This window comes from Leuciscus leuciscus (assembly GCF_965113295.1).
Source record: "Leuciscus leuciscus genome assembly, chromosome: 22".
In the NCBI taxonomy this organism is placed as follows: Eukaryota; Metazoa; Chordata; class Actinopteri; order Cypriniformes; family Leuciscidae; genus Leuciscus; species Leuciscus leuciscus.
Genome location: NC_138746.1, coordinates 6,523,346 through 6,546,926, shown reverse-complemented (window position 1 = coordinate 6,546,926; position 23,581 = coordinate 6,523,346). Strand labels below are relative to the sequence as shown.

General features: G+C 37.6%; 1 protein-coding gene across 18 annotated transcripts in view; it reads left to right on the top strand.

Moving 5' to 3' along the window:
• Positions 1 to 23,581, top strand: part of col13a1 (collagen, type XIII, alpha 1) — a 108,255-nt gene that overhangs the window by 41,645 nt on the left and 43,029 nt on the right. For 12 of the 18 annotated variants that reach the window (XM_082153354.1, XM_082153352.1, XM_082153350.1 and 9 more), the window contains exons 3-12: positions 9,987 to 10,013; positions 12,810 to 12,845; positions 14,391 to 14,417; positions 16,486 to 16,536; positions 18,933 to 18,968; positions 19,434 to 19,460; positions 19,760 to 19,786; positions 21,108 to 21,134; positions 21,262 to 21,288; positions 21,396 to 21,422. In XM_082153354.1, coding sequence (XP_082009480.1) covers positions 9,987 to 10,013; positions 12,810 to 12,845; positions 14,391 to 14,417; positions 16,486 to 16,536; positions 18,933 to 18,968; positions 19,434 to 19,460; positions 19,760 to 19,786; positions 21,108 to 21,134; positions 21,262 to 21,288; positions 21,396 to 21,422 — 312 coding nt within the window. The remainder of the gene's footprint in view (positions 1 to 9,986; positions 10,014 to 12,809; positions 12,846 to 14,390; positions 14,418 to 16,485; positions 16,537 to 18,932; positions 18,969 to 19,433; positions 19,461 to 19,759; positions 19,787 to 21,107; positions 21,135 to 21,261; positions 21,289 to 21,395; positions 21,423 to 23,581) is intronic. The other 6 variants (XM_082153357.1, XM_082153346.1, XM_082153344.1 and 3 more) reach the window with 6 other exon arrangements.

Sequence of the window (23,581 nt, the reverse complement as noted above, 5' to 3'; positions counted from 1 at the left end):
TCGATAATACAGGTATTTGCGAAATGCACAACATACGAAAAGAGTTCAAAAATGCATAAAGAAATAACCGACACATCACGTATCATTTATTCAAAGACATGGTGCTTGCAAATATCTTCAATAAAGCCGGCTTCCAAAAACATTTGTATACAGACAAGTACAGTTTGTGTGATTAAAATCGTAATCACAATATTGGAAAAAAAAAAATCATGATAGTATTTTTGTCCATATTGTACAGCCCAACTATCGATGCAACATTTTGCTGCCACAGAAATCTTATGAAAGGTTTTCCGAAGGTCTATGCAGTACCATTGCAGTTTTTTTAGGGGGAAATGATACCAAACTATTTGGGTCCCTCCTCATAGTTTAATATTCAGGGTTCAGTACTATGAAAAGGGGTGGGGCCGGTGACTCGGGTGCCTGCGTGTCAGCATTCAACAGAAGATCTCTATTTCCTATCACTTTCCAGTCCTCTTGCATAAGGACGGTAACAGGTGGTTGTGATATGCGGCTCGATATTAATACTTTAACTGGCATAGCACTGCCTAAACATTTAATGAAAGCATTAAATGTTCCTTGTGTTTATCGTTCGGTGTTGTTTGTTGTGTGTACCACCTCTCGCTCTCTCACACAAACATACTCCCCTAGACATGCATAGTTTTACACCCAGAGTCCTCTAGGCATCATCACATGGGGTATTTTTGACGCCCAGGCTCAATTGGCCTTTGGATGAAGGTTGTCTGTAGAGCAGGAAGTGGACTCAAGTCCAGAATGCGTCAGGAATCAGAACACATGCTTCCACGTGTCTGTGTGCTCGGTTTCGACTTTCACTTTGGGGCTTTAAGGATCTCCACACCCAGTATACAGTCTACCAAAGTGTCCACTCATCCCACTGCTGGCTGCACAGGCACAGTTTTTGACACGTTATCTGCTTCTTGCTACTGCCGCTTGCCACGACTCTGTGGTGATGTATTTTTAGCCCCGTTTTTGCCTTTAATTATTGCAGCCACGGGGATCTTGGTCCAAAGAATTGTGATGAGGTTATTACTAGCCAACATTATATAATGTTGGTTTAAAACGTTATATAATAAAGTATTGAAATGCAATTCTTAGCTCTGCTAGTAAAAATCTGCAAAACCTTTAGGGGTGCAACAGTTTGTCACTTGGGTAGTACCCTTAAAAGGACAATTTTACCTTATCTACCCCTAAATGTGAATTTATCACCTCCGAGTTGTAAAATGTACACTTAAAGTGCTACTGTAAATCTTTTAGAGGTGCAACGTTGTCCCTCTAGGGTACTGTCCCAGTGAAAAGCTGTTGTACTCCTAAAGGTAAAAAAAAAATTCTGAGACTGTATCAGTGTAAGGCTTTACTATGGTGTAGAGCTATTCCTTTTGAGATTCTAAACTTTGGGACTGATTGTAGGTTGTTTTTCAATCAGGACCTGGTTTGAGGGGAAAGAAAGGCCGTGATGGGACTCCAGGTAGGTCTTTAGTAATCATATGCCTGTGCCTGCAACTCCATGGATTGCTGTTTTGTATAAGCTGCTACGTATGTGCTTTTAATAGCAAGATAAGCATGAAAACAAGCTTAAAGCATTCAGAGATGCTAGCATTGTACGTAATATATTTAGAGATGAATTGAGTCCTAGTGCAAAATGAATAGCATTAATACAACAGAAACCTTTGGACGCAACACTTTTTTATACTTTTATTAGTTAAAGGGTTAACTTTATATCTTATGTACACCCTAAATCTCATGTACATATTGGTACCTTACAGTAGTAATATGTACTACTATGAACATGTTAAGACTAAATAAGGTACAAAGATGTCTTTTTGAGGTTACTGCCTCAGTGACAAACCCCTAACTGTAAAATTTTTGCACATCCCCTCCCCTGAAAGAGTACAGACAATACTGTAAAAATAGCAGAATAAAATACAAATTCTCAGCACTAATTTTCATTTTCGTCCCGCGAGTTGCATAAAACCTGCCAATGAGATGTTTTTGTGTGCAGGACAGTCTGTAGGTGCTCCATTTGAGTCTGCTACTCTGCGACCTATAGATTCCTCTATATTTTTGGCTTATGAAGTGGTTTCATGTAAAGAGTCATGGGATCACATGGGTAAAATGAGAGCGTTTATGATGACAAAGATTGATATGGAATGTTCAGAGAGCTATTCTTGCGTGACCACACATATATTGTGTGTGTTGTTCACTTGTTCTTTGACATTATTCTTGCTTTTTAGGTCTAAAATAGGGCTTGCTGTCTCAGCAGCAGTTTTGATAAATGCAGGTTCTCATTTCTAAGAAAATACAGACTTCTCAAAACAGGAAAGGAAAGAATAATGATGGACCCATAGGAAAGCTTCGTCACCGGTGTGACTGCACCATTACTTAAGGCTGCCATATTTAATGCACCATTCAGACTCACGGTGATCCACAGAGCTCAGTCCAAATGTAGATGATCTTCTTGTTGAGGAATACAGTAAACAATTGTTTTAAAGGAATTTTTGTTCTCTCTTGCATCCATTAAGTTTTTTTTTCCTCAAGTCATATATTCAAACTGTTACTCCCCTAAGTTTCTGGCCACGAAAGAGAGAGGTGTTACCTTTTCAAACTCTTTAGAGGAACAAAAAGGTTCCTGGATGAAAATCCTGGAACGAACCCTTATGATTCTGGTCAAATAGTTCAATAGTTCTGTAACAAATTGCTTCAATGGACTGATTTCATTCTTGCAGTTGTCCTGACATAAGTTATAAAAGAGAAGTTCTGGGAGATATTAAGTTACATAGGCGGAAAAGATTTGTCATCAGCAATTGTGAGTTTGCTCTTCCTTGATAAAGTTTGAAGCTTGAATCATGCTTGAAGCTGTGATCTAGTGCTGCCTTGATTGAAGTTTCTTGGTTTTAGGATGTAAAAGAGGCTGTAAATCCTACTAATGCATGTGCTCATCATTTGAGCTTTTATAATACTTAACATTTGGCTATCTAACTAATATTGATCAAGCTGCATCATTGTTTGTTCAAAGCCAAGATATCCTGCTCATGATTTCTACAGGAATGGAGCAATGTTTTTCACAAAGTTCTACACATCCCTAACCCTTGCGTGTTCATTTATTAACCAATAAAAGTGTAAAACCATAGTTTTATTTAACACATATTTTCCCAGAGGTTTTAATCTATCCCGCGTTTTCCACCAGAATCACTGTGGAAAACAGTGTTTTTAACCTTTTCTTTTTTTTTGACTAACGATGTAAATGAAATCTGTTTCCACTGTGTATTACGCTGCTAGTGTATGATTTAGCATTAGTTATGAAGGAGATGAACAGTTTGTGATGTCTGGGTGGGGTTCGCGTGCACAGAACAGGGGTGTGATTTATCTGTGCCGGCAGTCTTCCAGTGATGTGGTGTATTCTCCCACTCAGTTCTCAGTGGTCTGTTGCTTGGTGGACAGACTGCTCATCCCTGTTCCAGAGACAAGCAGCTCTTTCCCACTGAGAGCTTTTCAATCCTGTCATCTACTAAATTATAAACACATTTTTTAACGCTTTATTTAAACGCTGTGACGCACTTCGTTAAACTACCTGCATGTGAGCTGTTATCTTCCTCAGAGATCGTCTTACGGTTAGAGAAATCTGAGGCGTTGTTCGTCAGAACAGCCAGAACACCCACTTCGGATTCTGGTTGAACTACGAAAATTCAGACTTGCGTGACGTTTTTCTTTTCCTGTTCTTTGGGAAATAAAATCAGTCATTGTAAAATGTTTGATGTAATGTGCACATGGTCCAAACAAGATGAGTGTCTATTTTTCAGGATTATAATTTTTTATTTTTTTTTCAGTGTGACTAATCTCTCTTTCTCTCTGTTTTTATTGCAGGTCCTCCTGTAAGTAGACGTTGTCCCTTCATTGACTGGATTGTGGTAATGTGACCCAAACTCTGTGGCTTTCTGTGTATTTGTGTGTGTTTTGAGAGTGAATTTATCTTTCATGTGTTTCCTTATTGTCACTGCTGATGGAGTGCTGATTACACAACTTTTATTTACATAATGGAAACTGTTAATTACGTTTCCTTCCGCCACACATATAAACACCCACACTTTCATCCGAAGTGGGCAAGGTTTTGATTTTGAAATACTTTCTTATATTTCTATAAGCAGAGATTCTGTGGCTCTATCAAAACATTGCTTTGATTGTTTTAGGCATTCTAAGCATCCCAACATGGCAACACTGATTCTACCAATAATGTTGAATGTAGGGCAGGGTTATCTATTTGGGCAACCAATGACGTAGAGGTAGAGTGTTCAGGAGACTTATGTGAAAACAATCATCATTTTTTTCAATTTTGTTTGGTGACTCGAGTGCCACAACAATTACACACTTCTCCATTAAATCGCATGGCATTATCTTGGACATATCAATGTTTTCTTCTGGCTCTTGGACGTTGGGAATTTTGCTAGACACTAATATAGAAGACTAAAGCATTGGTAGACACAGTCTGTTCAACTTAATATATCTTTTGAGGGTTAATGTTGCTTAATGAGGTTATAGTGAGAAAGAAGGTCAAGAGAAATATATATATAGTAGAGGAGAAAAGAGAGTTGGGCCATACAAAATTAGGTGCGGTTGGACAGCTGCAGTAAGAGGGAGAAGGTCGAGCTTGAGTGATAAATGAAATAACGGCAGCCACAGGCAATAACTCCTCACAGAAAAGACAAATTACAAATAAGGTCTCTTTAACTGTTTCTACTAGAAAGCAATGAGAGTAAATGAGAATAAAATTAGACATCTGCTAAAACCTACTGTTAAAAAGAGTCCAGTAATCTCACAGTTGTCCTCAAACTGCTGTCAGATTTGCCAGGATGCATTAGATTCGATTCTCCATAAACTATCTGATAGTTCACCCAAATAAGAAACTCTGTCCCTCTTTATATTAAGTGTCTTTAACTACTATGTAGTAACATTTAAATGAATCATTATATACAATGCCCTTATTGTGTACATGCAGGATTATTTTATTTTTTTATAAGTACAATATAAAAGCGTATGTATTTACAGCTGTTATTCATTTCTGTATTTACATATATAATTACTCTGTTGACCCATCCCTTACACCTTAACCTACGCATACCTCCAAACTTGTCCCTAACCTTACCCGTATCCCTCCTCAATAGCAGCAAAAGTGTTTTGCAATACAATTTGAACACAACAGGTACGAACCATTTTTTATGTAACTTATTAGTTAAAGACACCTAATTTAAAGTGTGACCAGAAACCCCCCGTCATCATTTTCTCACTGTTGTAACATATTCAATAATCAGTGATGTTCATTATCATTGAACCTCAAATCTGGCATGACATGTCTTCACGAAAAGACCACTTTGTATGGTGTTTTTATGTGATTGTTGGAGCTGGAATGAGTGTGTCCCCTCTCCCTTTCACACACTTTTATTTTAGTTTTTGGGGTGAACTGTTATTTTAAGTCTTCTGAGTTATGAAAGTGAAACTTGTGAGCGATAAACTTTCTCTCTGGGTGAGCTACACGTTCCAGGACCCCAAAAAACACACATTAGTATACAAACATTCCAACACCTGCTCGTATAACCCATAAATTGAAGGTAAATTGAAAAGAACTGAAAGGCAGGTGAAAGTACTGTCAAACAATGCACACAGACTTAAACATTAAGTTGATATTTCTACTGTTGTCAAGTAAGAATGTTTAGATATAGTTAGTGAATTCTTTTAATCAAGTCAGTCTTCTTTAAACAAGTTTGGTGATCTATTGGCAATCAGTGTCAGTGTGTCTATAACTACAGTGTTTGTTTTCAGTAAAGGGAGTTTGGCAAGCCTGGTCCCTGATCAATGGCCCTATAGAGGGCCATCCTGTTACACTGACCTATGGAAATTCTTAGAAGAGTATATACTGCAGATTATCCAACAAGCACACTAAGACAACACTCTTACTGATGTGATGGCAACTTGTAAACTTCACCAAATTGGCCTTTTCCTGTGCGCTGAAAGTGAATACTAAATGTTTAAATACATAATAGTCTGGGGTTCTTCACAGGTCACCTCACAGGAGCATAGCCCTTTGCCCACTTTTGAAGGCACGGCTGGCCCAACCCAGCCTTAAACAATTAGTAGTGACACGAAACATTTTACATTGACAGAAAGCACCTTCGTTAGTGTGTTGCAATGGTCATGTCAAGCACATGCTGAACATTAGAGGTGAGACACTTGAAAATAGGGGAGGAAATCAGCAGGGACCTTGTGATACAGTATTATATCATTTATGCTTAATGTAAATTGTGATTTTGCAATCCTTAAAGGGATAGTTCACCCCAAAATGAAATTCTGTCATTAATTACCCTCATGTCGTTCCAAACCAATAAGACTTTCGTTCATCTTTGGAACACAAATGAAGATCTTTTTGATGAAATCTGAGAGCTTTCTGTCCCTCCATTGACAGATACGCTACTACCGATTTGATGCTTCAAAAGGTTAATAAAGAGATCGTAAAACTAATCCATATTAATTGAGTGATTTAGTCCAAATTTTGAGACTTGAGTAATTAATGACAGGATTTTCATTTTTGAGTGAACAATCCCTTTAACACATTTGTTTCTCATTCATCTGCATTGGACTATATATATGGATATAATATCGATTATATTCTTAGGTGAGTCTGTTTTTGTTTAAAAGAATCAAGTATGCATTGACCGCCACAATAATGTGTCCGAAATCAAATACTCTCTGAGTAGGTACTTCTTTTGTACAATTTTGTACAACGGTGTCAATGCATTGCTTCACTGCTTTTTACAAATCCTCTCCAGTGGCCTCACAGGTTAGTTCTGTGTTCATCAAATGTGCACTTTGTAATCTCGGCGGAAGTAGGTCATCTGTGTACTTTTTGCCTACTGTTTTATGAATACTACAAATTCTGACATACTACTCTTTCCTCATACTGATTTTTATCTACTATGTAGTATAGGGAAATAGGCATATTCTGACCTGGGTTAGTAAGTCTCTTCAAAAATAATATCAAAACGAAATATATAAATTCATGGCATGATGATATCGAAACAGTATTGTGATGTAAAATATCACAATACTTTATGTTGCTTTGTTTTAAAAGAACAGCATAATTAAATTAGTTTTCCCTGGTGATGTATTTGAGGATTTGTCCGCTGAATATCTCTTATCCATGTAATGTTGGGCTCTAGGGAAGCATTCGCCCCCGTTTTCCTCTGGGGTGCCCCTTCATTTACCCAGCAGCGCTGTGGGCTAAATGAGAGCCACATGTACCCTGCTACCGTGGATCTCAAATGAAGTGTTCTTCCGGTGGGTGACCTCTGACCTCGCCAGACGCTCCTCTGGGCCGGCCTGAGCAGTGCCCAACAGGCCACAGTGGCCTGCTCCCACTCACCACCTGGGTCTGCACCTTAGACCTGCTATGCATACTTCAACACGTTCATATATACACGGCACATGTAAGACTCGTACACAGCATAGACCACTATACACACTCCTAATGGCAGCTACATCCAGCAGAGATCTGTTCCTCTCTCTACTCACCGCCGCTTATAAACACCTTCCAGCTGCGTCCAGGTCCCATATACCTTACATGTGTGCCTATGACCTTTGAACCTATAGATCCTATTAGTGGTCTTTCATTGTTTCCCACAAACTTCAGCAGTGATACAAATTAGATTTAAAGAGAGCAGGATTTTTGTGATTGCCCAGTTACATAACAAAATAGTGTTTTTGCTTTTTGGACTCTTTAAAGGGTACTTCACTGCTGGCAAAATGGGGTTTCAATAAAACGTATCTGCCTATGCAGTAGAAAGGCGAAAATAATTTTTAAATCCGTGCTACTTGACTAAAGAAAACTTGTTTTAATGTGTTTCATATATACTACCTTTCAAATGTTTGGAGCCTATACAATTTTTAAATGTTTCTTATGCTCACCAAGGCTGAATTTATTTGATTAAAAATACAGTAATTACAGTAATATTGTGAAATATTATTACAATTTAAAATAAATTGGTTTTTTTTTTAATTATTTTAATACATTTAAAATGTAATTTATTCCTATGATGCAAAGCCGACTTTTCAGCATCATTACTCCAGGTTTCAGTGTTACACAATCCTTCATAAATCAATTTTAATATGCCAATTTGATGCTTAAGAAAAATTATTCTTATCAATGTTCAAATGTGCTGCTTAATATTCTTGTGGAAACTGTGATTTAAAAAAATGCAGAATTATTTGATGAATAGTAATTAGGTAATAGTAATAGTAATTTATTGGAAATGTTTGTAATGTCACTTTGGATCAATTACATTCATCCTTGCTAAATAAAAGTATTATTTTCTTTAAAAATCCTATATATTAAAAAAAAATCTTACTTTGAATGGTACACACACACACACACACAGGTTTCCATGTTTTATGGGGACTTTTATATAGACAATGTTTTTTATACTGTACAAACAAACTATATATTCACTGAAAACTTTCTGATAGTTTTTGTGTAACAAAAAAGTAGCTTTTCAATTATATTTAATATCTTTTTTTTCTGCATACATAAAACAAAAATGTGTTATTTTTTTTAACTAAGTTTTAATTTTTAATATTTGAAAGGTGTATGGTCATATCAAAGTGTACAGACAGAAGACAGTGCCGCGGATGTTTTTGTCCGTCTGCAATAGTTTCCTCCCCGGGGCTGAGGCTTGATAGATGGCTTCCCTCTCCTCACTGTAGTCCAAGAGGAAAGCCAACACACACACACACACACACACACACACACTAGTATGCAGTTCCACAGGCTCATGAAATAAACTATAAATGTATCATCATATAATGAAGAGCGTCACGGTAGTCTTAAGAAAGGATCTTTCTTTGAATGATCAAACAGCTGTCAGGTTTTTACCACTAAACCTCTGTAATGACAAAATAATTTTTTTCCCCACAGTGGAATGGCTCACAGTGAAGGAAGTAAACTTATTTGATTTGATTTAAACCAGAGCGATCTCCTCAATTGACTCTGAAGTCAAGCATGATATAAAGGATTCTCATCTGTGAAACTGTTTTTCATGCATGCTTGGACCTCTAAATGAACATCTTTTTTAATCAGACATGTGGTACTATTCATTGTTCATTCTAGCACCAAATGCTTATTAAATACACTGAAATGATCTTACTCAAATATCAATCATGATTAGTGATGACATGAACTGAATTGACTTTTACAATGAAGAAAATCAGTATTTTGTCTTCTTTTCCAGTCCTTATACACGCTTACTAAAGATATTTTACATAGGAAAATTGTGAGATAATTAGACTTATTTTGAGGAAATATTACAGAATTTTTAAATTATTATACAGACAATATTATATATATTTTTATCTCATTTGTATGTTTTTAAAATTATTATTTTAAGCATAAACATCACTACATTTATAATTAGTGATGTTTAAAAAATGCCAGTGGGGTTATAAAATTAAACTTAATTTAAGATGTATTATTTGAAATACAGTTCTGGATTAAATTCTTGTTTTAAGAATGTGAATTTTTACTGGAAAAAAAAAATATAGATTAAAATTATTTTTGTGTGATTTTTATTTTTTTTTAAGTTAAAAGCTATTTAATAAAAATAAACATGTTATTATATTAAAAAAGATTTTCTGGGGTCCAAAGAAAATGATGTTGTAAAAGCATTTGATGGTGTTTGCATTTGTTGTGTGGAATGCTTCTTTGGAGTGTTTTCCTGCTGCAACCTTTGAGCCTTGCCACAATGAAATTTAATGCTGGATCACAGAGTTCCTCAAAAACATTGTTTTCATTATTCAATACTGAAATCAACATCATTGTAAAAGCAGACTGAATTTTATTATGGCTTGGCCGGGTGTTGGGTTCTTCTTAATCAGTAATGTTGACTGGTTCTTTCTTTATTCTGTACCCATTTCTCTCACCCCTTTTTCAGGGTCCACCTGGACGAGCAGGCTTTCCGGTAACTGTCTCATAACGTGTCCTATTGTCTGTCTTTCTGTCTTGTTTGGTTTTCTTGCACTTTACCTTTCTGTAGTGTCTGATTTTTAAGAAGCTGTATCAAAGCAATTCAACCACAAAACGAAAAATACCAAATTATTTATGTTGCATATTCTTTAAAAGCATGTCAAATACAGCTTCTTTATTAGGACACACTGAGACCACCTTTTAACCAAGGGACTGAGAATATACAACCAATGTATTACGTTGAGAGTGTTTAGCTTATTTTCTTAAATTCTTAATATTGCCAATATACAGTGGAGTGAAAAAGCCTACAGTGTATGACTACATCTAGGAATTTATATGACTACATTTAGGTAGGGGATTTGAATATGACTAAATTTATAAATTGTTTGAACTTGCACTTCCACTGAAGTTTAAGATGTTCTTTAGATCATTCTCAAATCATACTGGAAAACAAGAACATCAGGTTGTACATAAACGTGTGCACTCCATTGTTATGCTTGTAAAATAATTTGTAATGTTGTAATGTTCAAATTAGGAATGACTCCAAAGTAGTGCACTGTGGTCTCAGACTTTTGGACCCCACTGAACATTGCCCTAAACCAGATAAGCTAAGCTAGACTTAATGTAATGAGTCTCTTAGCTTGGCTTCGTGGACGAGTGTCTTTTCCTTCAAGTTAGCATATTGTATTTTATACATGATTGTATTCTCTCTGGCCCTTTGGTGTCTGTCTGGATCCACTCTTCTGAATTTCTGCTGAAATTCTAATATTACTAACCAAAACTCAAACACATCTGTCTTTCATTATAGCATGTTAGAAGAAGTCCATCTTATTGTATGTGAACTCTAGTCCTACCTGCCAATTATAACCTACAAACCCCCATCACTCATGACAGCTCTTCTTGTGAAAATCTTTTTTTTGTGTACGTTTTGTTTAAATTGTTGACAGGTCTGGTCAAAGTGTGAATGTGATCCCTTGCCAAAGCTTTTGATTGATTGCATCGTCAGGAAATGAGATGAAAATTTGTATTTTTGTAGGATGGAAGGTAGGGGTAGGAAGGGGAGAGGGGGCAAGTATTTTACACAAAATGTGTCCATTAGATTAGTACTTCAAAAAAATATTGATATTGGCTTTCACGCTCAGTTGAACTATTAGGGGATACTTGTGGTTTGTGTATTTAAGCTTTGCTGCACATTCACATGTATATATGGCTATTTAACACTTCTGATTTGTAGTTAAGGACTTTGGGGCTCATTTGGATAAGTCTGGACTTTGTATTGTACTTCAAGCTACTTTTAATTTAAAGCTCTAGATATATCTATCTACAGTTATTAAATAAGTTATACTTAAATAAGTTATACTAACAGTTCAAAGTTGTACTAATTAATGCCATAAAGATGTATTAAGTTTATCTCAAATCAGCACCTTGGACAGAGCCAAGATAATTCAGTCAAGTGACTTTCCTCTTGGGACATTCAGCGGCAGGCAGCGAATTAACTCTGAAGGTCCAACTAAATGGACACTTCCAGGAACCTTTATCTTAACAGCTTTAAAACTTTAAAAACTAGGCACCTGCAAAGCTACAGTCCATGTGCTCAGTCATTGTTTGAGCAAATGTTTTGTTGACTTCTGATGAGTTATGGAGTCTTAGCCAACTCGCCCCATCGCCCATCCCCCCCTTCCATTACGTGTTACTCGAGTGAGTCGTCAGCAAGCTGTCAACGCTCCCAGCCCTTCTAATACACTGACCTGCAACGTCGGGAATGCAAATAAAAACAGCTGTAGGAATGGACAGCCTTACATAATAAGTCACTTCAACATTGCAGGAGTTTATGGCCATGTTACATAGTGTAAAATGTTTGGAAAAGCATTAGTCCTACAAATGGTGAATCCTTATGACCGTTTATTATATCAGGATCTCATTTCCCATATGTTCTGGAGATTTAATTATGATAGGATGGATTGTTTTCGTAGTTAATAGTTGTTAAACGGATATTTCACCCAAAGTTTTTTAATTCTGTCATCATTTAGGACTCATGTTGTTCTAAACCCGTATGGATTTCAATGGAACTTAAAAGGAGAACATTATATTGTTGATTCCATTGATCATGAAACCTTTGTGGTGCTTTTGAATAGTTTTTAAGGCTTGATGGCTTCAGTTTCTGTGCATTGTAATTGCATGGAATGAAGCATGGATATCCAAGTTTTTTTTAGTGGAAGAAAGCTAGTCATCCGGGTTTAAAGTGGCATACTGATGAATAAATGATGACAGGATTTTCATTTTTAGGTGAACTATTCCTTTAAACCCTTCCAAAAGGAAACAAACTGTCATGCTCCCACGCTTTTTCAGTCACTTCATCTTCTGTGATATGGTCAGCTAGCAAACATTGTCTAATGCAAGCACTGTGAAATGGCCCTAAAACAAATATTTGCTGCATTAACTCCATGCTTTCATTGGGATCATGTAATCACTGATGACGCTTGATGTCTGTCTGCTACACGTTCATTTCAAATTCTTAAGTAGTTAACTTTTAGATTTTGAAGAAGTCTTTGGCATGCGTGCATCAGCAGCTTTCAATTTGCCAGTAGGTGAATGTTTAGTAACATAGACATTAAGTTGGCGTCACGCTGGTCAGCTTAACATTTCCAGCTCTTCGTAGCCATACCACTTGAATATGTGGCTGAATGTAATTTAGTCTCTAGCGATAGTGGTAGTAACTGCAGATTGTAGAGATTCAGTCTGTCAGATTTATTGTTCCTGATTTTCCTCTTGACTTTGCATTGACCACTAGGGAGACAAAGGATCAATGGGCATTCCTGGAAGAATGGTGAGTGATTTGATATGCACTAAGCCCAACAAGCTAGTCTGTAGTATATTGCTGTAGTCTTGAATAATTGGTCATCAATGCTCAGTGGCATGCCATTATTTAAAGCTAAACATTTGTAGCTAACTGTACAGCACATTTGCTTTGACACAAGTAATTTATGCCAAAGGCCATACTGATTCTATCAGATCCGATTGGACAATATTAATGTTTGCTTTAATTGCTAAAGTATGTCATATACAACATCCAGTATAATTGATTATCACTTCCTAATTTGTTTTGACCTGTTTTAGCTTGCTGTGAATGTAAGCATTCACAAACTTTCACATGAATTTCTTCCAAATGTTTAATGTAGCTTTTCAGCGCAACTATATGATATAAACCAAAAACCCTATCTTATTTATTCAGCCATAAAATGGTTTCCACTTCATTGCCACCATTGATAGTTAAGGAAATGTCTTGCTGAGATGTCTGAAATATTTCCGTCACATTTGAACAAGGGCTGAAGAAAAGTTCTTTCTGGCTGCATTTGATGAGAAATTCTCTCTCCTTATTACTCAGTTTGTCTTGGCTGCTCAGTCATGTAAAAATGATTTACTTGTTGAACTTTAAATAGAAAATAGTCTTCAAAAAAGCACTTTTTTTCTTGTCAGTTACACTCTACATGCTGAGAAGGTACAATTTGCAGCCAAACCTAGAGGAGATCTTGGAAGAAAAGTTTTGTATATATATATATATATCCAAAGAGAGACAATATAGATATATTCAAAGCGAGAGAAACAGATTTGAAAACCACAGACTGTTGTGAGCTCTATTTTACCTCCTCATTCATAAGATTTGTGCATTTGGAATTGGCCATTTTTCAGATTAGCACAATGCATGATGTGTTGCAACAGAATTCAGGGTCATCCAAAAACCACCTAGTCATATAGATGTCCCCCTGGAGCGTAGCAGCTACTCTTCCTTAAACATTTTGACTAAGAAACCGATAAAACTGCATTGTCCTCAAAGGAGACATTCCAGAATCTTGACCCTTGTATGGTTGCATACTCTAAGCTCACCCTAATGCTTTCTCTTGAAAAACAATCCCTACCTAAAAGCAGTCAGCAGCATTCAGCTCAAACTGTGAGCCCCAAGCCGAGTTTTCCATATTTCACCCAGTGTAAAGCTACATTGTGCTCCTTTAGATTCTCACAGGAAGCGTTTTTTTTTTTTTTTTTCACTCTTCATGACTTATCCTTCCCCCCTTCAACCTCCTCCACTGACCAGTCTGTCTGTGAGAAAAGTTAGCAGCCCCCTCATCTACTATCCATTACTCCCCACAGGCCAGCAGTGTAACACTCCAGTGCTTCCGTTCCCCTGTAGCCTCCACCCCTCAACAACCAAAAATGCTCCAGTACGTCAGTGTGTCCCATTCCCCAACCTCCAAACGCTCCGTCTCAGGCTGCTGCATGCCTGTGTCCTCTCAGAACCTCGCTAACCCTGGTTCCTCTCTCTGTCTCTCTCCTTCTCACTGTGCATGTGACTGTGTCTGCTGTGACTGACCAGGGCTTAAAGGGAAACCTGGGGGAGAAGGTAAGTGCAGGACGTCAGCCTGCATGTGCAGAATTGAGACTCTCTCACTGTGGGTGGCTGTGTTGATGCGGGTGGGAGGGGGGGGGGGGGGGGGGGACAACGACCTGAATCCATTGCACAAAGTGCACAGGTATCGTGATTTATATCAGGAAGGCTTCAGGCTTTATTTTGAAGGGCCTTGGGGGTCACATTCGGAAGACGTTTCCCACAATGCTTGGATTACCTGTTTATTCTTGTAGCACTGTGAAGTTTTAAGACTCCCCAATCTAGACAAAGAGATGTTTGGAATGAAGCAGCGTGCAATATCCTACCACTTCAGGACACGTCCAAAACTATTTAAATGTTGTGCAGTCACTAGAAGTCTCTTCGAGTCTGCATTTGGTATGACTGTGCACTCTAGACTGAATTTAGTACATTGAGCTTCAGTTCCTGTTGTGGCAAATGTGGTTTGAGCCATTCTTAAACAAGTTCCATTTGGCATCTTCGCTCAGTGTTTGTACAAGCCAGCAGTTCTGTGGCCTCCCTTCATCAAGCTGGAATGATATTGTAATGTCTGAGGCCCGAACAAGCAATGTGAGGAGAAACATATTCTTCATCCTTCACCATCACAGAAAAGAAGTGAAACTTCCAAAACACTGTGGTTCTAAAGAACTTGGATGGGAAATAAATAGTGATGTGACCACCGGGCCGACAAGTAGAGAAGCAGACAATATACGACCTTGGAAAGACCCACCACATTCTCATCCAGAATAATCAGTGGGCTTCCCTTGCTGTTTCAGGGGTTTACTTTTATCCCCTCTTTTTAAGTGCGGTCATGTTTTACCTTCCAGCAAGGGTAAGTCTTGACCCAACATATTTTGGGTGAAGAACTTCACATCATTGGATATCAAAACTAACCCCCTCAAGATAAATGGGCACACTAGCCCTGAAACTGGCAGCCTTAGCGTTTCAGTCCTCAAGCAAATAAATTCAGTTGAATCATAAGTGGTTGCGTTGGAAAGCTCAAGCCAAATGAAAATCAGGCAAATCGGTGATTGATTGGTTGAACTTTGCAAGAACTGCAGAACTTGAGACAATGTATTCTTTAGACAGAAAGGATTACTTGTTGAACGAAATGAAATCTGTGAAGATCGTATCATTCATTAGTAAGACCAATTCTTAAATATCAGCAGAATTTGCTCCTGCTTTGGCTGAATATATTTGGACTCTTTGTCCAGTACCCATTCCTAGCTGCCAAATGCTTGTAATGTAAGCCTGTTCAAAGGGATATCTCTAAATCTTCAGTTGTCCTGTTGCACAGATCTCTGCAAGATTCTGTGGGTAACCATAAACCTTGGGGGCAAAGCTTAGGAGTCCTTTCCTTTTCCACAACCTGAAAATCAGTCTTGTACGTCACCCCTTTCACTCTCTAGTGACCTTTGTAGGTGACTCAAAAAAGTCCTAAAACAAATACTCCTTCGTCCTCTGATAAAGTGGGCATTGAACCAGAAAAATAAAAAATTGTCCACAATTTGATGGATGGCTGAGTCATCAAAGGTGTCTTCCTGATAAAGTTTCACATGAGAGAGCTAATTAGGGAAAGTGCTGGAAACCTGAGAGCTTTCCTGTCTGACCACAGAGCGTAGCGGGATTGCGCTTGAATGTTTGGTGCAGTGCTGCGGACAGGCAGACACCGTGCAAATCACCTAGTTTACGCCAGATAACCAGCCCGCCGGGCCGTTTGCTGTTTACTCAGCAGTGCTCCCTGACCCTCTCAATTCGCTGTCAAGATGTAAACTACAACTCTGAAATGAGAACCAGGGTCTGCTGACATTTTACTTACAGACCAAAATACAGTGTTCACCTCTGAGCCACATGCAAGCGCTCTCCGTGAGGCGGCTTAGCGAAAGAGTTATGTTAAACAGATGTTATAGGGTTTTTCAGAAAGGGTTATTCTATTCAGCAGATACAATATATTCACTGATACATTTGGCTTTGTGTACTAGGTGTAGTTTAGAGGATATCATTCTTTCTCTTTTCTGTCACTTCCTCTCCTCACTGTCTTTCTACCTCTCTTATCTGTCCGTAGGGAGCACCAGGAGAGCCAGGTCTGTCTATCATTGGCCCACGAGGACCTCCTGTAAGTGTTTGCTCTGTCACTGCTTAAACTCTTCAACATCTTCCTCTAATGTCAGATCTCCAGAGTAGATACAGGTTATAGGTGCAGATTTTAGCAGCTTTTGGCCTCAATCTTATGATTCCAAGAGTTCTTGGCAAGGGGTTGTTCTATTGTTTTTCTTTCCGCACTTAACTTACAGACCACCCCAAAGTGAGCTCGATAAATTTATGGTCTAGGCTAGATAAGCAGGATCAGCGTCATCTAGCACACTACTGTACGTGGAGAAAATCCAATGAATCTCGTCTAATCAAGACTTGATCTCTAAGGTGCATGAACAGGACAGGAATCCCACTGCAGCTTGTATGGAAGCACTTACACTTCATCAGTGTATTTCGGGGCTGTGACTCCCACGTAATGACGCCCATTTGGAATCTCATCTTCATTAGCAAGAAGGAATGAAAACATCCCAGCCCTTGTCATTATAATCCAGACATTAGACGTGCAGATTGTGCTGTATCTGTTAATGAGTGGTCAGTCATCATGCGAAATGGGGCTTGTCCCCAAACTGGCACTCTTTCCCTTTCTTTGCATTCCATTCAGCAAGACAAAACTGTAATATAACGCAGTCAGAAGCGCAATTTCCTTGTTGATTATGCCGTGCAAAACTTTGTCCTGTGGTTTCCCCATTCATCCAACACACTCTTATGGCAGGGCCGTCAGACTGTTCAGACATCTGTTTTTCTGCTTGCTGATTATACACTTTTCTATACCTCTGACCCATCACCTCTAATAAGGCGTCAGGAGTGGACATCAGGCATAGAGAACTGGTGACAGGTGAAGTTTCATTGCAGGGCTGCCTCAAAGGGAATGTCTTCAGCAGTTGTTCTGAAAGCATAGGCTTTGTCCTCACCTCCAAAAGGGTCACAGAGGTTGATTTGAGGCAGAAGTGTGGAGAGGCCAGCGGAAATGACTGCTTTTGCCAGGCAGGTAGACCTGATAGGGCGATAAAAGTTTCTTTCTCACACATAAGTGGAACAGTTATGGAGTAAACAGAGCGATCATTAGATGATGTGTTGAGTTTTCATTACATTTACAGTTATTGTCTTAGAGGATCAGGTCAGGGCCAAAGTTTTTGAAAGTTATAAAGATACAACATAAATACGAGCTATTCTCGAATATGCAAAAGGAAAGAAGAAATACTTTTTATTTCTTACTGATAAAAACTGAGGCTTTCAAAACAATTGATTATATCTATGATTTCATGAAATCGGTCTTTGGAAGGTCAATTAATTACATTAATTATATAATATATATATAGTAACAATGTTACCTATATATATATATATATATATATATATATATATATATATATATATATATATATATATATATATATAGGTAACATTGTTACTTTGAAAACAAATAAATTTTTGCAAAATCCCTTTTGTAGATTCCTTAGTAGCACTGGACCCCAGTTTGAAAACCCCTTATGTGTCTTATGTGTCTTTGTTTTTGTCATATTTTGTTCAGGGTACACTTTGAAAAATTGTGTCTGTCCTGAAAACGACTGAAAAGTGATATGTAATTTGGGTTTAATTCCGAGATCAGATTGCGGTCAGAAAATGTATGTTGCATCACTCCTGAAGAATGTTATGGATTGCGTCCATAGTGGATTTTTGGTTTAGAGGATTTTTTTTTTTTTTTTTTTTTTTTGCTGGACTGGACTTGTATTCAATTGTTTTCTATTACTTTTTGTTACATTTTTGTGCCAACAAAATGAATGTTGTCAGTCCTGTTTTGGGTGATTCCGAGGGGGCACATGCTGCTACTTCCATTATTCCAGACCTTTAGGTTCCCAAGGCAGAGGAAAATCAGCCATGTTCCAATAACTACCTGAGACCCAGACACACAATCCCCTTCATTAGCTCCGTTCACCTCTTCCTTGTAATTTTCTCTCAGGTTGCTCCAACGCGGCCTTTTTTTTTGCCAGGCATATTGAATGACTTCCTTTTTTCCCAAGGGCTGCAAAAGTTTATTCAGGAAAGCAAACTTAGTATTGTTCACAGGAGAATGTAGCACTAATGATTACTGACATTTACTTATTCAGAATGTGAGAGCCAATGAGACAAATTAAATAAGGACAACTCTAATGTCTTCCAGTTAGTTCTTTCCAGTGTTGAATTTCAGTCAGTGTCCCACAGTTTTTAGAGCTTTATTTGTCTTTGTCTCCTCATCCCACACAAAGTGCTTCCTACAGAGCAGGAAGGCTCCTGTCCTTCAACCTCAATTACGACACAAGTTTAGAGGAACAATACTCCGTCTCTCAACACAGACCTCCTTTCATCGAGTTCACATAATCCTCATGTTTTTCGTATAGAAAATAACTGCTTATCTTTTTTCTTTCTGTCTCCCCTCAGGGTCAGCCTGGTACTAGAGGATTTCCAGGCTTTCCGGTAAGTGACTTTTGTCTGAAGCCAACTGGACAAACCTCTAGTTTATTTGTGAGTTTATAAAAGCCACCAATTAGCTACTGCTTGCCTTGACCCTTTATTTAATTGATGCACATGGAAATGACTCAAGGAAGTGCGACTAAATGTACAGTAGGCTTGTGCAGCTGTCATATAAGCACTGTAAGGTATATAATTGTCCTAGAACCCTTTCTATAGGCTGTCTACCTCTTCTGGATATTAAATGCCCTTTTCAGGTGTTTATTACCCTGCATGATCACTGTTCAGCAGGACACATTGTTAAAATACAGTACCCTCAGTGTGTCTAGTTAGTGTTTTACCTTTACTCTCAAGGCAATATATATTTTTTTTAATAAACATTGTCATATTAGGTAGTCTAGACAAGAGAATTGGAGCTGTTTTGTGACTTCACAATATCACCAACCTGTTGTTCTCCCACTTCTTTTCCAGGGCCCCATCGGCTTGGACGGGAAATCCGTAAGTTTCTCTTTAGTCCTTACAAATGTTTGAGTAATTGACACTCATGCAGGTTTGGAACCTCCGAACCCTTGCACGAAATTATTTGGCAGTAATTGATAATTGACGGTCATTTTGGCAATGAAGAGGATAATTATGGTAATAATAATTATGCCAATTATTGTAATAAATTCACTATTGTCGCCATCATGACAGAAATCAATTATGATATGTGTACAAAGAATGAAGTAATTTGTGCTACCTAAAAATACTAAAGAGAATGGATGTTTTGCCTTTGCCTTTTTCCTCCAACCTTACAGGGACAGAATGGTCCAAAAGGTGATATGGTAAGTATTTTTGTAACCATTTTAACCTACCATTGTTAACTGGCTTGAGAAATGCAGTGCAAAAACAATTTCCCATAAATGTGATCCTAAGAAAACACACCTTGGCTGGAATTAATTGAAGTGTTAAAATACAAATCTAAATACTTTTAGTTTAAAGGGACGCACATAATGAGATCTGTCATGTTCACTTTTACTAGTGAAATACCGCTGGAATAAAAACCATTCGTCATAAAGAGAAATATGTAAAGAAGTAAAACATATCATAAAGAAAAATTTGTCAGTGTCCATAAAACTCACCAGTAGAGCTTTTTGTTTTCAAGATGGCTTGTTACACTGATGTTTATCTAGGCTGTAAGCATGGCCATATAAATTCACAAGAACAACACTCTTGTAGTTTGATTTATGGGTAGAGTGACTGAATGGCGTGTGTGTGTGTATGAGAGAGAGAGAGAGAGAAAGAGATGAGAGACCACATTTCATTCAGTGGGGTTTGTCAAAAGTAACTTTAAGTATTTAGCCGCCTGTGGTATTAAAACAAGGACATTGGGTTGGGTCTGTCCTCTTAAACTGCGACTTGAAAAATGTAGTCAACAGTTTTCTTTTTCGTGATGAAAGACAATGGGCAGATAGTTTTAGGCTCCGAGACTGTGCGCTTTAAACCATTCCTTATGAAAAGTAGAACAACCTCTATGTTCCTTCTTTTATAGCATCGTGAGAAAAGGCAAGCTTAGAAACTATAAAAGAGAAGCACTTTTCCGAAATGACACCTTTATAAGACAGCATCAGAGCTGAACGGCCCCTGCTGAGCTTTTGAACATGCCTCACTGAGCTTTTTAAAGTGAAACATACTTTACACAAATATACACTAAGATGGATATATATATATCATTTCAATGATAAGTTTCTTCTCAGAATCTTCACATTTGCTTTGTTTTAACCTTATATAGAAGTATTACAGAAAAGATTTGTTGCTATTTCTGAATGAATATTATGACTTATATTATGACTCGATCTTACTGTCATTTCTAAGGCTGTGGGTTAGATGTTTTTCAGAGGGCATGATGAATTGTGGGTCATTGATTTATTAAAAGCAGCCACTGATGCTCTCCATACAAACACACAATGATACTTCTAATCTAGTAAAAACACTTAAAGATGGTGTTTGTTTTGTATTTCCTTTTTCAGCATAAGAAATTAATTTATAAGGAAGAGTTTTGTGCGTTTGTGAATGTTATGGCTGAGAGGTTTGTCACTGTTGGTCGTAAACAGGAAAAGATAATCCAGTAACACATCCGTATTGTAATTGTGATTATATTCACAGGGTCCTCGTGGTCCTAAAGGAGTACCAGTAAGTATTTGCTTAAATATATTAATATATAATCATAATTCCACAAGAGTTTTTATGTGGCAATGGAATGTCATGCATGAATTATGTTGGATGGATTTTTAAGTGTTTTGTTAATTTTATTTTTCAGGGTGAACCTGGTCCAAAAGGAGAGAAGGTAGAATCATGCATAAAATGCATTAAAATAGCAGCTAATTTTCTTATAATTTGTGAGGACGACACATGATATATTTTGTTTTTCTTTGTTTCTCTTTTTTATTCTAGGGTGTATGTGGTGACTACACTCACAGGGTGAGTGAATGTTTTATTGAACTTATTGTTTTTGTGATATCATAAACACCGTGAATGTTTCATTTATGGTTTAAAGTAAGCTACCAAATATGCTTCAAAGGTTGTCTGGTGTTGAAAAATCCCAAGTATATGTTTTCATTCCAGTTTGTCAAAGTGATTTCTCTCGTTTACCCTTAAAAAGACATGTACAACATGTTTTGCGGTTAATTTAGAGACATTAACATAGAGGGAAAAAGGGAAGGAATAATGGATTGGCTGCTTGGATAGTCTCAGATAGGCAGCACATGAGCACATGCCAAGGCAGGGCCTCAAATTTGATCAGCCCTCTCTCGGGGAAATCACAGTTTCTTGTAAACACAGCAATTTTACCAACAGCCTGCTGAATTAGATTTGATAAGACTCTCTGTTAAAAGGGGTTTTGGTAACAGCCCTAGTCTATTTAAAAGTAATTTTGGCCTTTTGAAGCTATTTTATCAATTATGTAATCTCAAAAACAACACGCAATATAGAAAAATAGTCTTGGCAGTAGATGTTTCTTCTGAATCTGGGTTTTGCTTGAAAAAGAAAGTACAGAAACAGCAGCAGGACACGTACAGTTGATAGATTTGTTTCTAAGAATTTAATCACTGCTTTATTGTGTAAGTGTAGTCAGGATACCATACAGATATACAGTGCCCTCCACAATTATTGAACCCCCTGGTAAATATGATCAAAATTGGCTGTAAAAAATAAATCTGCATCGATTATCCTTGTGATCTTTCATTCAAAAAATTTGCAAAATTCTAACCTTTCATTGAAGTAAAAGAATTGAAAGTGGGGGGAAATCACATTATGAAATAAATGTTTTTCTCCAAAACATGTTGGCCACAATTATTGAAACCCCTAAAATTTTTTACGAGTAAAATATCTCTGAAGTATATTCCCATTAATATTTACCTTTTTTAGTACACCAGGGTGACTAGGAACATGAAACTGTCCAGCTATGACTTCGTGTTTCACAGGAGTTTAAATATGAGGAAACACAAAGGCCAAATCCCCTTAATCATCCATCACAATGAGTAAAACCACAGAATACAGTTCTGATGCGTAGCAAAAGATTGTTGAGCATCACAAACTAGAAAGTGGCTGTAAGACAATATCTAAAGAATTGAAAATCCCCATTTTGACCATCAGGGCAATAATTAAGAAGTTATAACCAACTAAAGATGTTATGAATCTGCCAGGAAAAGGACGTGTGTCTATACTGTCTTAATGCACGGCGAGTATGAAAGTTTGAGTGGCCAAAGACTCTCCAAGGATCACAGATGGAGAATTGCAGAGATTAGTTGAGTCTTAGGGTCAGAAAGCCTAAAAAAAAAATTATCAAACAACCCCTACATCCCCACATGTTGTTTGGGAGGGTTTAAAAAAAAAACCTCCTCGCTCATCCAAAAACAAATTCCAGCAAATTTAATTGTCAGACACGACTGGATCTTCAAACAACACAGGGTTCTGTGGTCAGATGAGACTAAAACAGAGCTTTTTGGCAGCAAACACACTAGATGGGTTTGGTGAACACAAGGATAAAAAGTACCCCATGTGTACAATTTAATATACCATTGGATCTTTAATGTTGTGGGCATATTTTTCTGCTGGAGGTCCTGGACTTCTTGTTCAGATACATGGCATTGTGGATTCTATCAAATATCAACAGATAAAAAATCAAAACCTGACGCCTTCTGCTAGAAATCTTATAATGGGCCGTGGTTGGATCTTCCATCAGGACAACGATCCAAAACAAACATCAAAATCAAAACAAAAATTTGTTGTGGAGCACAAAATGAAGCTTCTGCCATGACCGTCTCAGTCCCCTGACCTGATGAGTGGAGTGAACTGAAGAGAAGAAGCACCAACATGGATCTGGGAATCTGAAGGATCTGGAGAGATTCTGTGTGGAGGAATGGTCTCTGATCTCTTGTCAGTTATTCTCCAAACTCATCAGGCATTATAGGAGAAGACTCAGAGCTGTTATCTTGGCAAAAGGAGATTGCAAAAAGTATTTAATAAAAGGGTTTCAATAATTGTGGCCAACGTGTTTTGGAGAAAAACATTTATCTCATAATGTGATTTTCCCCCCACTTTCAATTCTTTTACTTCAATGAAAGGTTAGAATTTTGCAC